The sequence below is a fragment of the Theobroma cacao genome, chromosome 10, assembly GCF_000208745.1.
Source record: "Theobroma cacao cultivar B97-61/B2 chromosome 10, Criollo_cocoa_genome_V2, whole genome shotgun sequence".
NCBI classification, from domain to species: Eukaryota; Viridiplantae; Streptophyta; class Magnoliopsida; order Malvales; family Malvaceae; genus Theobroma; species Theobroma cacao.
The window spans coordinates 3,155,985-3,172,386 of record NC_030859.1 but is presented as its reverse complement, the minus strand read 5'-3'; the positions used below and the strand labels follow the sequence as shown (position 1 = coordinate 3,172,386).

Sequence of the window (16,402 nt, the reverse complement as noted above, 5' to 3'; positions counted from 1 at the left end):
GAAAAATAAAAACTAGTCTTGAATGATATTAATATGATCAATAACACTTAACAACCAAAATGGGTTTATCATTTTAATTCTAAACCAATCAATAATCAGAAAAAGAAGAAAAACTCATAGAACATGAATATATAGGATTTTCATATGAAATCCCTAATTATCCCAATTAACAATGTCCAAGGAAAAGATAATAATATCACTATAAAAAGAAATTCCAATTACTTAAGAATTATGCCAATTAGAATTTTATATTGCCAGCAAAAATTAGGTCTGGAAAGCCAAAAAAAAAAAAATACACACACAAAGGCATATGAAATCTATTGTTATTTTCAACTGTTCCATTATAAAACCACCTTAAAAGGCTTGACCCAAAAAATTGTAATAAGATTTTGAACCTTAATGATTTGAATTAGCCTTATACCCAGGGAAATAAGCTCTTTTCATTCTAAAGAAAATATGTAAGCATCTTAAAACATAAAAAAATAACATAGAATGGTACTTAGAACTAAATAAGTAAAACTCCTACACTATATAAGAACAGTGTATATTATTTTCTTCTAGAAAACAAAGGGATGAAAAGTTCACTGCAAGAAACAAATACCATATTCTACAACTAAACAACAACTAAACTTTTGTATTAGCTTCATTGTACTGACTATCAGGCTCATAAACTTCAGAAAGTATAAAAATAGTGAAGTTAAAGGCAATAATCCATAAACTGATGGCTTGAATGTAACTTATTTAGTTCCATAATATAAGTAAGAAATAATGTATGAAATAGAAGAATCCTGAAGATGTATTAAGTTATTAACAATGCACATACTAGTATAGAAATTTGAAAAAAGAATTAAACAAACTTACCAAAAGACAAGAAACAAAGATGAATGTGAACAAAGTCTCACTGATATAAATTTTGTTCAGACCAAGTTCCTAAATTAGAAAAAGAACATAATATTAGTAAACCTTGCTGTAATTTCAGGTAAAAGGTTATAGAATCAAAAAATAGAACCCAAACTTGTTACCAAGAGAAAGAAAAAAAAATTCATCATCCTGAAGCGTAAGTCCTAGTTGATGTAGGTAATAAACTCCATGAGCAGCCAATCCATGGATGTACTGAAGAAAGTAAATAAGAACTTCATATGTTATTCAATTTTCTTCAAGCAGCTTAAAATTTAAAGCCCAAGAAACAATAGTATCACCTTGATGTGGTACAACACAACTACTAATAACCTTAATGATCTCTTAGTAAGATGAACAAAATTTCAAAAAAAAAAAAGCAATTTACTATGAAGACCCAAACAACCTGGTATTCAAGGGAATTGATTATAAACAATATAAATAAAATTAGCTTCATATGAAAACTATATATTTTTTAATTTTTTTGAATCATGCTGCGGTTACTGTAGACACCTAAAAAATCATAAATAAATAAAAAATTAAATTATAATAAAATAAACTAAAATATAAAATAATAAAAATATATATATAAAATAAAATTTAAAAAAAAAAGAAAGAGAGAGAAAAGGAGAAACGAATGGGAAGCACTACCTATATCAGAAAGTTTGTGTGTGCATGAATATTTTANGCATGAATTTTTATTTTTATTTTATTTTCAATTTTTTTCCTTTTTTTTTTTGTCAATGGCTTTCTTTAAGTAGCAGAGAGGGTTAAAAAGACGCGTTTCTCGAAGGGGATGATGATGAACATGATGATGATGATCACTGTCACACCTGTGTGGCCTATGGGGCCCCTGAAATCCCTTATGCTTTTTCTAAGTTAATTTTATGATTTGATATATGCAAACTTTATGAAGGTAATGTTCAAGTTTATTATGATGTATGGTGTGAATGGACACATAATTTTACTACATGAACATCTACGCGATGCTGATGTAACACATTTTATTAAATTTTAATTGCGGTTGATGAAATAAGCAATGAGTTTAAAATATTTTTTAATTTTAAATGTTTAATGCAATTTATTTTTTAATTAAAATTTTTATTTTAATTTCATTTAAGAAATGAAAAAACATCAATCATTTTCTTGGTTGAACTACTCTCGGGAAAGGTTTAATTTCAGTGTTTAATGCTTGTTCTTCAGTGTCTCCCTCTTCCGCCATTGCTGGTTTCGTCACCCAGGGCGGTTGCTCCATCCCGCTGATCCTCATGTGTTCCTTGGCCTTGGGTTTTTCGGTGTCCTCAAAGTGTGGTTTTTGGTTGCTCTAGACTTTTAATTTTGCTCTCTTGAAGCTTAGGAAATTATGATAGGTCCTTCAGTCAACGCTTGTTTTCATGATAGGTCTTGCCCTCTATATTGTGTAAAGGCATGTGCGATGCTTTGTGCTCAGAGCTTTTGTGAACTTTGTTGTTTCTTTTTTATCAGCCACTAGTGCATGTAAATGGCAACTTTGAGACTTTTGTACAAGCTTTTCCCAGATCGGTTGTGATGTCATGAAAGTCTTTGGTCTTTGAGACTTTTGCACAACTTTGAGACTTCACGTGGCATTCTGATTCTGAAATTAATAAACTCACCTTTTAAAAAAATATATCAATCATTTGTAATTTTTATACAATATTTTATTTTTATTTGTGATTTTTAAAATTTAATTTTTAAATTTATAATATTTAAAATTGATCTAAATCTATCTATTTTATCAAATCACTGATAAAAATTAATAGGATATGTCATATTCATGTTACATGGACATTCACATGGCATAGATTCTAATCCAAAACGTCAAGTGTGTCCAATTTTTTTTTGTCGCGTGAATGTCAAGGTGTTCAAACTCACATATTTTTGCTATGAACATTCACACGACATTGACATAACATATTTCATCAAATTTTCATTGCGGTTGATGAAATAAGTTATAAAATTTAAAATATTTTTAAAATATCATAGATCCAAAAGTTAAAATCACGAATGAAAATAAAATATTATATAAGGATTGCGGATGTATGATGTAATTAACTTTTCAATTAAAACTTTTATGATTAAGTGAAAAAACTCACAATAATATGTTCCCAAAAGAATAAATATCCTAGAGATTAGAACTCGAGATTAATTTTGAATTACAAGTTTAGGATAAAAGATACGTGACTTACGGGACGAAAACTATTTCTTTTCATTATACAGTCCAATTTTCATTTAGGTTAAAAAATTATTAAATATGAAAATGCCTTCCCAAATATATATGGTCATTGCTATTTATTTTTTGAAAAGCTACTCGTTGCTATTTACCTTCAACAAAAGCGGTCGGCCGCCTTTTAAGCCTTAACTACCCATTGACCCTTATACAAGAAAACAAACACCTTTGTAGACGCTTTTTGTCCGCCTTTCTGGAACTAATGGACCCTTGACAACTTTTCTTTCATTTTCTTTGTTTATATATATATGTACACATTTAATAGTAAGTTAAAATAATTAATGTAAACCCAAACTTGCAAAGCCGAATAAGTTTGAAATTTGGCATGCACTTAATTCTCCATTGCTGCACATGCAGTTGTTTTCTATAAGTAAACAGAAACGCTTTTTGTATAAATAGTCATGATCTGATGACTTCATGTTCCGCGTTTTACGTGCTTGCATTGAGTACAAATTAATACAAGACCTAAAGAAATAGCAAGTCCTGTATCGTCGGATAGCTCATTATCGGGAAGAAATGGATCGAAATTCCATAGAAAGAGAACGAAGATCGAACATGAGCAATCTCTTATCCAGGCTCTTTCGTCTCCTTCCTCCTCAGCCAACCAAGGTAACTTGATCATCTCTCTCTTTCTTTCTATTGTCTCCCTCTCTTTGTTTTCTAACCATTGATGTCCTTATCTTTGCTCTAGCATGACATGCATATGGATTTTGCATTAACTAAATGGAAATATGCATGGATTCTTGTAGATGTCGATTCCAGACATGGTGCAGCTAGCCACCATATATGCAAAGCAATTGCAAAGACAGCTGGAGGAACTCAAGAAAAGGAAGATGCAACTGGAAGGGGAGAGTAAAGCAGTGTGTAGAGTGACAAGCGAAACGATATGCCCAGTTCTAGATATAATAGATTCTAATTCTACTATGACAGTAAATTTGATTACAGGGTCCAACGTGGAGTTTACACCAAGTGAGATTATCAGTGTCATTGAGGAAGAAGGAGCTGCAGTTATAGGTGTTACATATAATAATGCAGGCGGGACTATGAACATCCTTTCAATTCATTGTAAGGTAAAGGATTTAGGGTTCTTGAACCAAAAGCTTCAGCATGCATTTTCCTCCCATGGGTAGTGGTGAATTGAACTTTTGAATGGTATGTCAACTTCATTGCTCTGCTTCATAGTTTAACCCTGTTGAAACACAGTGGTACATGATGAATTAGGGTTTCGGCAACTTTAATTTATGCATCTTTTACTCAAAGTTAATTACCCCCTTAAGACAATCAACTTTTCGTTTCTGTTTCAAAATCTTCATTATATTCGTGAATGCTTGATGATCAACACAATAAGTGTTCTATTTCATGCATGCCTTTTAGTGCTAAATTCACACTATCAATTCTTTTTACAGGCTATTTGTTCTAGGATCGGTATTGAAAGTTCGAGACTGGGTGAGAGATTGAAGACTCTGATTGAAGAGTGCATGTAGCTGTTGTTGGAGTATTTTCTGCGAAAAATGAAACTAAATTGATCTATCTTTTTTATTACTATGTTACGACTAAATCATCACCTTTACCTGATATGTATCATTAGTACAAGTGATTTCAACTATGACCTATACTATTTGATTTATACTCACATTACTTTGGTAAAGAGAGGTGAAATTTATTTGGCAAAGTTATGTGCAAGCAAACTAATGTATGGTTAAAGACAAAGTGAACTAGATTGTTATATCTTAGGAACAGCATGAAAATTGGAGTTATCCCGAAGTTATGATTGATGATGTATTTTGCTTCAAACTCTCTTGAACTGAGCACCATACAGTGAAAAGCAAATTCTCTTTGTTCGATTTGTCTCTTTACCCTGGCTGGATTTGCCACCTCTTAATCTGAAAACAAACATGCTCAACACGCAACATCATTATACCCAACTTCCATGGAATAGAATTTGGATTAAGAACCCTTCCAACCGCATTGGCTGAGTCACTGGTGTATGAACCAACCTTTGGGTTAGTATATATAGATGCCTGAGACCGGCTTCAATGTTTGTTTCTGAGTGAAGAAATTGAGGGTGCTGCCGATGTTATATAGTGATTGATATATCCAGCAGGTAATGTGTTATTGACTGAATCAATGGCATAAATTTAGAATCAAGCTTTGCCATATATTTCTAGTCAAATATAAAGCGCCATGAATGCTGCTGGTTTTTGCCTTGTGCTCAATCCTCTTTGCCTTCTACACCGTTTTGATTGATCATCACTCTCTTTCAGCATTAATTCTTATAACCTCGAAGCCAAGCTCCACCTTGCAGCAGGAAAGACACCATTCTTACCAACAGTAGTTTCTAAAACTGTCTCGGATAGTTGCTTATTTTCTATCATTGTATTTCCAACTTTGGGTATGCACACATCTTTGGAAAAAGTGATCTGTAGAGATTAATAATTAGATTTTTATTTTCATAATTTTTTAAAACTATATTTCTTATTTTCATTAAGGAATTAAAAAAAAGCAATCATTTTTAATTTTTATACAATATTACATTTTCACTTATAATCTTTAAAATTTAATTTTTAAGTTTACGATTTTTAAAATTGATATAAATTTACTTATTTTGTCAAATCACTGTTAAAAATTAACAAAATATGTTATATCCGTGCTATGCGGATGTTCTCATGGCATAGATTCCAATCCGAAACATCAAGCGTGTCCACTTTTTTGTTGCCGCATGATTGTCAAAATGTTCAAACTCACATATTTTTGCTATATGAATGTCCACATGGCGTTGACGTAACACATTTCATCAAATTTTCAATGCGATTGATGAAAAAAGTTATGAAATTTAAAATACTTTTAAAAAGTCGTAGATCCTAAAGTTAAGTTTTAAAAATCACGAATGAAAATAAATTATTATATAAAAATTATGGAAGTCTGATGTAATTTACTTTTTAATTAAAACTTTTATTTTAAAGATTTTAAGTTTAAAGTTTGAAAAAAGGTTCAAAATGATTCAATGGATAATTTTATATTAATATTAAAAAATTTAAAAATCAGAATCGAAAAATTTGTACTAACTGTATATGATCGATTTGATGAATTTGTGAAAGAAGATGGAGGAACCAGGAGGGAAGGTTTCTTTCTTGAAGATGTCAAGGAATTCTTCATCGGCTTTGGCTTCTGCATCAGTGTACCCACCGCTAAAGGTCCAATAGGCCAAACAATTCTCCACCACCTTGTTAATGGAGAGATAAATGTTACTTGCATGAATTTCTCAAAAGGACCTATAAAATGGAAGGTCAAAAAAGATTTAAATAGTATACTATTTAAAATAAGAAAAAATGTTTATTCTTTTGCTTGTACGTAATAAATTGTTATTAGTTCATATTAGAAGTGTTCCTAGATTGTATTGAATTTATTGGAATTTCCATTTTAAAGTCAAGCCCAACTGGTCCACCAAATTAGTTATTATTTTATTATTAAAATAATCAAATCAGACCAAATTGATCTTGGACTTAAAATTTTGCCCAAACCCAACACATTGTGTGACAAATCCGTAAACTTAAACGAGTAGTTTGATCCTTAAACATCTCAAATTTATACTATATAAATAATGAAATATACTATTTTATTTTTGACATAAAATCTAAAAAAGTCTCTACACTATTTAAAAAATTTAAATAAACTCTTATCTTTTATTACGTTTAATCAAGACATACTTTTATTTTGAATCGAATAAGTTTTTATATATTTATTTTAATGGTTGATTTTAAAAAAATACTACTTATTATTTTATACCACATGGTACTGAAGTAACATGTTAATGAGAAATGATAACATAGTCATGGTATTTTTCACCCTCCATATTAATGCCACATCTATACCATATGACATAAAATTACAAGTGTTATTTTGACTAATGACAATCAGTTAACCACAATTTATAAGAGTTTATTTAATATAAAATAAAAGTATAAGTTCTTATTGAATGCAATTGAAAAATAAAAATTTATTTAAAATTTTTAAAAATAATTTAAGAATATATTTCACATCATGTCAAGAAAGTTTCAAAATAATTAAGCATTTAAAAGGGATAATATCAAAAGTATACCTGTGACGATGTCTCTAAAGAATTCGACCGAATCCATCAACTCTTGGGCACTCTTTCCCCTCCACTTAGCAGCAAGTAATGGCACGGTATTAGGCTCCAAATACACCCCTATGGATGTAAATTTCTTGAAGTTGCCATTGATGTACAAACCTCTAACAGCTACGTAATCTGGCATTAGCAAAAACATCTATTTGATAATGAAACCTCGAGAAAGATAGTCTAAGATAAAAACCAAAAACCTGCACCACCAAGAAACAGGATGGTGGGGGAGGCAAGAGGTTTAGCAGACGGTGGAAACACAATGTTATCAACGTCAACTTGGGTTTACAGAAGGCAGCGAAGACATGATGGTAAAAGCAACGAACAAAAATGGAGATGATGTGGGTTTGTTTTCGTTGCTTTGGCGGCAAATATGATGAGATTTTGCATGAATTTTTGTAGACCTATATGTATAGTAATTGTGTGTGAATTTGGGATTTGAACTTAAAAATATAATAATCATAAATTCATTAATGTTTGGGAAAAATACCCCCACACCTTAAAGTTTTAATCGAAATTTCAGATGAGTCCATTATTTTTTGAAATAGAAACTTAGCTCCAAAAGTATAAATACCATTAACAAAGATTATGAAAAGATTAAAATGTTTTTTTTCTTTATTAATTTAAAAAGTTATTATTATATTCCTTTTTTGAAAAAAAAAAAAGAGGAGAAAGGGTATTTTTCGATATTATATGAAAAAAATATATATTTTATTACATAATTTTAAATTTTTATGTTTTACGTCGTAATATTTTAATTTGCAATTTGCAAAGTCTCATCTAACAAGTGTTGGACATTTTTAATAATAATAAGAGAAGGATATAGAGAACAATAGTGATGGTTGGAAACAAACAATTGTATCAATTTGAAACAAACAAATCACCTATGTCTATATATGAACTATCCTCAATATACATAAACAACAAATAACAATCTCTCATTTCTTTCTCAATATTCTCCAAATTTTTTCAATATCATTTTACTATAGAAAAATTTTATAAAAATTTTATAATCTTGCTATACACCGATGGATACTCAATAAATTAATTTTGTCAATACAAAATGTAATCAATCACTGGACTTTATTATATCCTCAAAGTTTATCACCTGTAATATTTTTGCGCACTATCAGTGACGACAAATAAAACTTTTAGGGACAATAACATTGCTACACAATCTTGAAAAAATTTCATTATTTTCCAATTCTGTGTTCTAATAGAAAACTTAGTGATGAAAGTAAATTTCAATGTTTAGACTTATTCTGTTGATGTGGCTGAAGTCATTGCTATTAGTCAAGCTTGTTGGAAAAACTAGGGAGAGGTTAGAAGAAAATGATGGTGTTTAGCTTTGTTTTATTGATGTGGTTGAAGCCATTACTATTAGGCGGACTTGATATATAGCTAGCTGCTTATAGAAAGCAAGGCTTGATAGCTAGCTAGGAGAGATTGGAAAAAGGTGATAATTTCATCGGAATCTTGACTTCTAATCATCTTAAGAAAGTATAAATAATAATTTCTTTCTTACATATGCCAAGAGAAGGAAATTAACCTAGAAATTAGGTCGTTGTACATTGACACCGAAAAGGTGTATGTCCTGTAGTTGGTTTCTATCTGCTCCCACTAATGCGAAGACTTTTGTTGGATTGTGATTCTTCTTCTTCTGCACCTTAAGAAGAATACTAAAAAGAATATGAACAGATTTTGCACATTTTGAGGAAGCTCTAACCAGCATTCAGCAACTTTTACTTTACTGAACTCATTGATATACATGGCTAGGGTATACATACATACATGTATATATATATATACGTACACATACGTACATCCATCAAGATGACTAGAGCCATCCTTCTCCCTTACTCCAACCTCAAAAACTATTATAATTATAAGTTGTCCCGGGGAGGGGACAATTAAGAGCAATTGAAGGTGACACGTGATGTTCTAATTTTTACTTGACTGAGAGTTGTTATTGAGTTATGTTGAAAAGGGTCAATTGGCTACTACGTGTTGGCTTAATTGAGAAACATGTGGCCATGTCATTCAATTGAAACCTCTGTCAATTTTTTTTTTTATTGAAATGGGCATGGCTTTTTAATCATTTTTTCCTTTTCTTAAGTTTCTCCTCCCTCTCTTCTTTCACTTTCTCTATTCTTTAGCCTCTAAATTTTGGCTTCTCCCCTAAGTTTCTCTGCCCTTTCTCTTCTTTTACTTTCCCCATGTTTTTCATCTTTTTGTCCTCTTTTTTTACTGCTATTTTCATTTTTTTTTTATTTTTCTTAGCTTTTTTGTTTGTTTTGGTGCTTTTTTCTTTGTTTTGTTTAGTCTTTGATTTGTTCAACTATTGTTTTTTTTTTTTGTTTCTTTTTTTTTTATTTTGATTTGTGATTTATATTTTTTTTTTTTAGCATTTCAGTTTCGCTGTTGTATGAATCTTTCTTTGTTTTGTGATTTTTATTTTTTCTTTTGTTTTGATCCGTGGTTTTTATGTTACTTTGGTTTGATTATGTTAATTTGCTTTATGTTTTGGTTTTTCAAGTTATATTTTTCTTTCGATTTTTCCCTTTCACGTGCTCATGGTTTGATTTTTTTTTCTTACAAGTTCTTTTGACTTTTGTTTCACTATATTTTCCAGGTTTGATTTTTTTTTTATTTATTCTTTCGTAGTTTTTGTCTATGTCCTCTCTATCGATGCTTTTGTTTTTAAGTTTTTAAGTTGCGCATGTAATGTTTTTTTATCTGCCTGTTATCAAAAAATTATATGTTGTGCCTTTTCCTTTCTTTTCTTTTGTTGTTATTCTATTATTGGTTTTGTTCTCAGTTTTGCAGTTGATGTTTTTGTTTTTTGGATGTTGTTTGATTCTTTGGGTTTTGTTGGTTTTTATGTTATTAGCTTACTTTTTTTTTTGGCATATCCATTTTTTTTATTGTCATGGTTTTTGTGACTTTATCTTCAGTTGGTTTGTTTTTCTTTTTCATTTTTTGTACATTCTTTTCTTCTTCACTCCTTTTATTGTGTTGGAGTTGGGTTTGCATTTTCTTCGATTGTTCATATTTCGATGGTGCTATCATTCAATCTATTGTTTGGGTTTTTCTTTTTCGGTTTGATTGTGCCATGATTTTGCTTACTATTTGCACCTCAACTCAAGGAAGGCTCTCTATACATTATAAAAAAAAATTATAATTATAATTGTTGTTTGTTAATCAAAATATACCTTAACATTTCTTTGAGTTCATCATACTTAATTTCAATAAGAAAAACACTGATTCACCAAATCATGCTTAGTAGATTTGATTTCCTTATATCGTAAACAAAATTTGCAAATACAACATAAAAACCTTTAATTGACCTCAATCTAAACTTTTCTCAAACTTAATTATTGAACTTTTATAATGATATTCGTATCCGACAATTCTATCTTTGCAATTAGTCCAACTTCACTTGAAATAGATTAGAAATGGCATTTGCAAAATATATTTTACTATAAAGTAAAAGTTTAATAAATATTTTAATTACAAATTTCACTCGCTATTATATATATGCATCAATTTCTCACTGTACTTTAGTTTAAGCATGCACATTAAAAATAAATTTCTTTTTCCTTCTTTTAATTCATTAGATATATAGTTACTGCATTATGATAATATATGCATACAACTTCTCATGATATTTTAGGTATTGCATACAAACCATTATTCAAGATGACATTAGCGAAATGGAGTTTGTGGCCTTTGGTTATCAATTTTAAACTCTTTGATTGCAATCAAATTTAAGACCAACATTATCTCCCCTCATGTGCTACTACAACAATTCACGTCACACCGCCTCAGATCATATTTGATTGCTCTCAAAAGCAACTTCCACCATCACGAAGAGAGTTGTTTCCAGACTCAACACCTCAAAAGCCAGCAGCAACCAGTCATGGAAAAGAATCACCAATCAAAAAATACAAAATTAAGTATAAAACATTTTCAACCCAATACAAAATAGATTACCGCTTAAACAATTGAATAACTTTTGACATTTTCTGAACACATTACAGTTGACAAATAGCTTTATAAATGTTTATGTAAAGTGATCACCATATGATTATTAAAATATTTATATATTTCAATAAACATTATTTTGCATATATTACATGAGTGCATCGCATGGCATACTCTAGTTCAGCTTTAATCTAACCATATCATGGCAATTGACAAATAGAAATATGGCCAATAAAGTTAATCAAGTACAAAATGTGAAAACTCAAATTTGGTCGAACTCCAGTTCTGAAAAATACATAAACTTTAGTTATTTGGCACATCTGGAATCATTTCCTTCAAACAGAGATACCCCAGATGATTCGTGGAATATTTGACTCTGTATGTTATAAATCTATTTTATTTTCTAAGCACACTCACGGTTGAAGAAGAAATTACATATCAGCTGGTCTGAGAGACAGGAAACTACTGACACTCCGGTTTCCCATTCTGGGCCGCCTTCTCAACAGTGTCATCGAACAATGCTGATAATCTTGATGCCATGCTTTTCCTTGCTACAGGAGAAACACCATCCTTGCCAACGATAGACTCCAGCACTGCATTTGCAAGTAGTTTATTCTCTATCACTGCTGTCCCAACTTCTGGCACAGAACTATCCTTGGAAAAGCTGATCTGTTGTTTCAGACAATGGAATAGGACCAAAGTTACCATCTATCTTATGGCAATTCACATATTCTCAATCAAAATTAATCACTAGTAAATCAAAACCAAATGACAGTTTCAATCTTTTGAAATGGTTTTGCATCTTACTGTTAATGAACCATGGGCTGACAGTGCGAAAAGAATGGAGGAGCCAGGTGGGAAGTTTTCATCCTTGAACACCTCAAGGAACTTTTCAATGGCTTTTGCTTCTGCGTCAGTGTAAAGTCCAAGAGATTTCCAAATGGCAACACAATTCTCTGACACTTTTTCAGAGTATTGCTGACCCGTTAATGGCAGGATTGTTGTCACCCGTATGAACTTCTCAAAGGCACCTATGAATGTTAACCAATATGTCAAGGTTAATTTGATTATAAATAATAAATAATAAATTGTACCATGACATAAATCATTACAAAAATATCTAAATTTGACATGACTTGCGGTTAATATATCTACAAAATTACTGAATTATTCAGATAAATTTAAATAAATTATTATTTTTCTATCATACTAAATTAAGCTTTTATGATTAAAAATTAATTAATTATTGTAGACACCATATTTTGGTGTTTTAAAAAATAATAAATAAATATATGATAAAAAATATGTATATAATAAAATAATAATAAATAAAAGATAAACAACAAACAAAAAAAAAAAAAAAAAAATAAAAAGAGAAAGAGAAAAGGGGAGAGGGGAACGATTGGCAGGATGCGGACAAGGGCTGGTAACTCACCCAAAATCCGCTTTTATTCTCTCCAAATGGCGTCGTTTTGAGCACATCAAGGGCTGCTGAACAAGGCACTGAAACAGTGCGTTTTGGAAGAGATCTGCCGACTTTAGAATAGCATATTGGACTGAAGCAGGCTAGGTAGTTGGGTCAATTTGACCCATAAAGGTAAATTCCTTATCATTTTCTTTAGAATTGTTGTGATTTGGGCTAGTCCATCTTGTTGGTCCTTAGGATTATTGATTAATAATTATGTAGGATTATAATTAAATTATTTTAGTATAATATTTTTAAAATTTTTATTTATTATTTTTAGGATTAAGAAGATGATAAAAATAAAGGATTATAAATATATATAAATATTAATAAAAAAATATAAGTAAGAAAATTTAAATGTAAGATAATTTTTATTAAAAGAATTTTAGCCAAGGTAAGTGAAGTATATATATATATATAAAATGAATTGCAAATTGGGATGTGTTTCTAGAGAAATGTAGATGGAGATAAATAATGAATATAAAAATAAATGAAACAAATAAATGATAAGCTAAAAATATATATATATATTAAATTAAAAAATTAGAAAATATTAGATTAAGTATTAAAATAATTATAATAAAATAGTTATGAGAATCAATATTAGAAAATTTAACTCTTTAACAAAAATACCATGATATTAATTACAAATATAATATACCGAGAATGGGATGATTGGTCGGGAAGCGAAAAGTCGCAATCCCGGGCCAATTTTCCCTAGGTTCGGAATTCGAATTAAGGCTCCACCAGTATGATGGGAGGGCCTCGATTTCGAGATCCCGAAATTTTTTATAAAAATAAAAAATTAACAACACAAAATCATCAAAAAAATAATAAATAAACAAATAATAGATAAAAAAATAAAAAATAAATAAAATAAAACAATAATGATAATAATTCAGATATGTATATAATAAATTTGTGAAAAAGATAATATCCATGACATTAAATAAATAGACAAATAATAAAAACTATTAATGAGGAAAACCCAAAACACTAAATGATTTAAAATCAAGTATTAAATATTTAATGGTATAAGATATAGATTAATAAATATTATGTAAAAAATGATAAGATAAGAAATATCAAGCAATATATAGGAGAAACTTAGAATATAAAAAAATAAAATATAGGAGAATAAAAAATAGAATATATGATAATATGAAATAAAATGAAAATAATAATTAAATAAAAAAATAACAAAAAAATAGATAATTGCATTAGCATAGCATATATACATGTTACATCATGCGTATCATTGCATACAAATATTTCTGTTTTCGACTTTAAACCCCGATGATGGGATCTCTCAAGGATCTTGCGAAGGCGAGTATTCCTCGGAAAGTCCCCTGGGTGAAAAAATATCCTCAGATCCCACCAGTATGATGGGAGGGCTCGAGAAACGTCTTTAATAAAAGGCTTTTGCCCCAATTAAGTTCATTATGCATGAAAATATTATTTTAAAAAAAAACGTACGATGACCCCGATAACGGGATTTATTCGTCGAATTTGCAAAGGTAAATTTCTCAAATAATTTCTTAGGTGAGAGAACACCCCAGATCCCACCAGTATGATGGGCAGATTCGAGAGAACATCCTCAATAAAAGGTTGCTCGTCCGTCATTTTTATCTCACGACATGCATCTCATCTTGCATTCCATTTTAGGTTAAATAAGAGATAAAATAAAAAAATAATAACTAAAAAAATATAGTAAAATTAAAAATTAAAGCCTAATAGGATAATATAAAAATAGTACCGTTCATAGAACGGGCGTCCCGGGGATGCTAATCCTTCCCCGAATATAACCGTACTCTCAAACTTAGATCTAGAAAAACGTAAACCAATTTAGGGTTCTTTTTTGTGGGCTTAAAATTAATTTAAGGCTTCATCGATTAGAATCGAGTTAATAGGTGACCAATCTCACCTAGTAAAAAAGATTGATGGTGACTCCTAGTTTTTTCTAATTTTTTAAAATTTTCATCGCGTCTGACGGTCGAGTTCTCGAACCCGCACGTTACGACAATTATTTTTAATCAATGCCACATGATATTGACATAACATAATAGAAGATAATGTGACATGATAACATAATCACTTTATATTTTTCACATTGCAAGTCAACCTCATATCAACACTACATAGGCATGAAACAGCAAGTAACGTTCAGACTAATTATAAAAGCCTATTAATTTGATTCATATAAAAATATATGAAACGTAATAAAATAAATAAATTTTTTTGAATAGTTTAGTAGATATTTAAAATATTCTGTTTTAGAAAAATCAGTAATTTAATCCAATCAAATTGATTGAAAAATCCAAAATAATCGAAACTAAAACTTGATTGAAAGCTAAAATAATCCGAACTTCAATATCACTCGAATCTAAAATAATCAAAATATGAAATCCAAATTTTTTATAATCCAAAATATTATGACTTAAAATAATGGAATTCAACTACAATAAATACCCAGATTTTTTTCCAGGAAAATTGTTCAAGACAAATGCATAATCCCCCCATGATTGGAATCATCCCCAATGATTGGAAAATTACCATATAATTAATACCTATGAAATTGTTAGGCTCTGTTTGTTTCTTAAAAAATTGGAAAGAAAGAAAAATACTTTTTCAAAAAAAAAAACAGAACCTTAAATTACCTGTAACGATGTCCCTGAAAAACTCAACGGATTCCGTTAACACCTCGGCACTCTTACCCTTCCACTTAACTGCGAGGGACTCCACGGCGATTTCTTCCAAGTAAACTCCGATCGCTGTGAATTTAACGAACTTTCCTTGGATTTCCAATCCTCTCTCCCCTGGCGCATGTTAGCACTAACCATTAACAAAAACCAAAAAAAAAAAAGAAAGCGGTCGAATTCGAACGGATTTCAGAAAGAGTGCGAGAAAGGATGCGCAGATTACTAACCTGCGCCACCAAGGAACAGAGTTTTGGTGGAACCCGGGGGCTTGACATTTGGAGGGAAAGTAACGTTCTCCACCTGGATTCCGGCGACGCACGGTGACGTAGACATTTTGCGACAGTTGAATAGACCCTTCTCTTTCTTCTTCTTTTCCGGTGAGGAAATAGGAATGAAACGGTGAGTTTTATAGTGGAGTGGAGGGAACGTGGTAGCTGTGTAATTATTGGGAAAAAGAGAGGGCGGTAGTGGATTAGTTGACAGTGGTAGCGGTAGATACGGGCACGTGACTTGACTTTAGAGATCACGTGCAAGCAAAACAGGAAGATTAGGTGTAACCGAAGTAGGAAACAAAATCTTGTCATGAGGAGCGTTTTAAAGGCACTTTTTAAGATTAAACTAAAATAAAATATTATTAATAATAATATTTTATATTAAATACCATAATTGATAATTAATGTAACAAATTCAATATTATTAAAAAATATTAACATATTCAAATAATCATAAAAAATACATTAAAGATATTTATTAATAAAATCTTTAAATTATTTTGTTATTTTATATTATCGAATTTGCTTTTTTTTTTTAGATTTGGAAGGAACGAGAATTTAAATTTTATTTTTTAAATAGAAAGATTATGTACCAACTAATGAATAAAATATTCGATGCTATCGAATTTGCTTGCTCCTTACCTATGCACATTTTGCAAATTAAATCTTTGTTTATTTTTCATTTTTTGGTAATTTTTA

General features: G+C 30.1%; 2 protein-coding genes and 1 pseudogene across 3 annotated transcripts; 1 reads left to right on the top strand and 2 right to left on the bottom strand.

Annotated features, from left to right (window-relative positions):
- LOC18586270 lies at window positions 3,588-4,948 on the top strand. 2 transcript variants are annotated; one of them, XM_007009528.2, is made up of 3 exons: window positions 3,588-3,754; window positions 3,895-4,215; window positions 4,552-4,948. In XM_007009528.2, the coding sequence occupies exons 1-3, from the start codon at window positions 3,662-3,664 to the stop codon at window positions 4,627-4,629; spliced, it is 492 nt and encodes a 163-aa protein (XP_007009590.1). In that variant the 5' UTR covers window positions 3,588-3,661; the 3' UTR covers window positions 4,630-4,948. The 2 variants fall into 2 exon arrangements, with proteins under 2 accessions (XP_007009590.1, XP_017985210.1); XM_018129721.1 differs by having other exon boundaries at window positions 3,895-4,297.
- Window positions 5,314-7,565, bottom strand: LOC108663591 (annotated as a pseudogene).
- On the bottom strand, window positions 11,477-16,019 carry LOC18586269 (chalcone--flavonone isomerase). The gene is made up of 4 exons (XM_018129717.1): window positions 15,659-16,019; window positions 15,390-15,548; window positions 12,075-12,298; window positions 11,477-11,936 (listed from the first exon to the last, which is right to left on the bottom strand). The coding sequence occupies exons 1-4, from the start codon at window positions 15,762-15,764 to the stop codon at window positions 11,730-11,732; spliced, it is 696 nt and encodes a 231-aa protein (XP_017985206.1). The 5' UTR covers window positions 15,765-16,019; the 3' UTR covers window positions 11,477-11,729.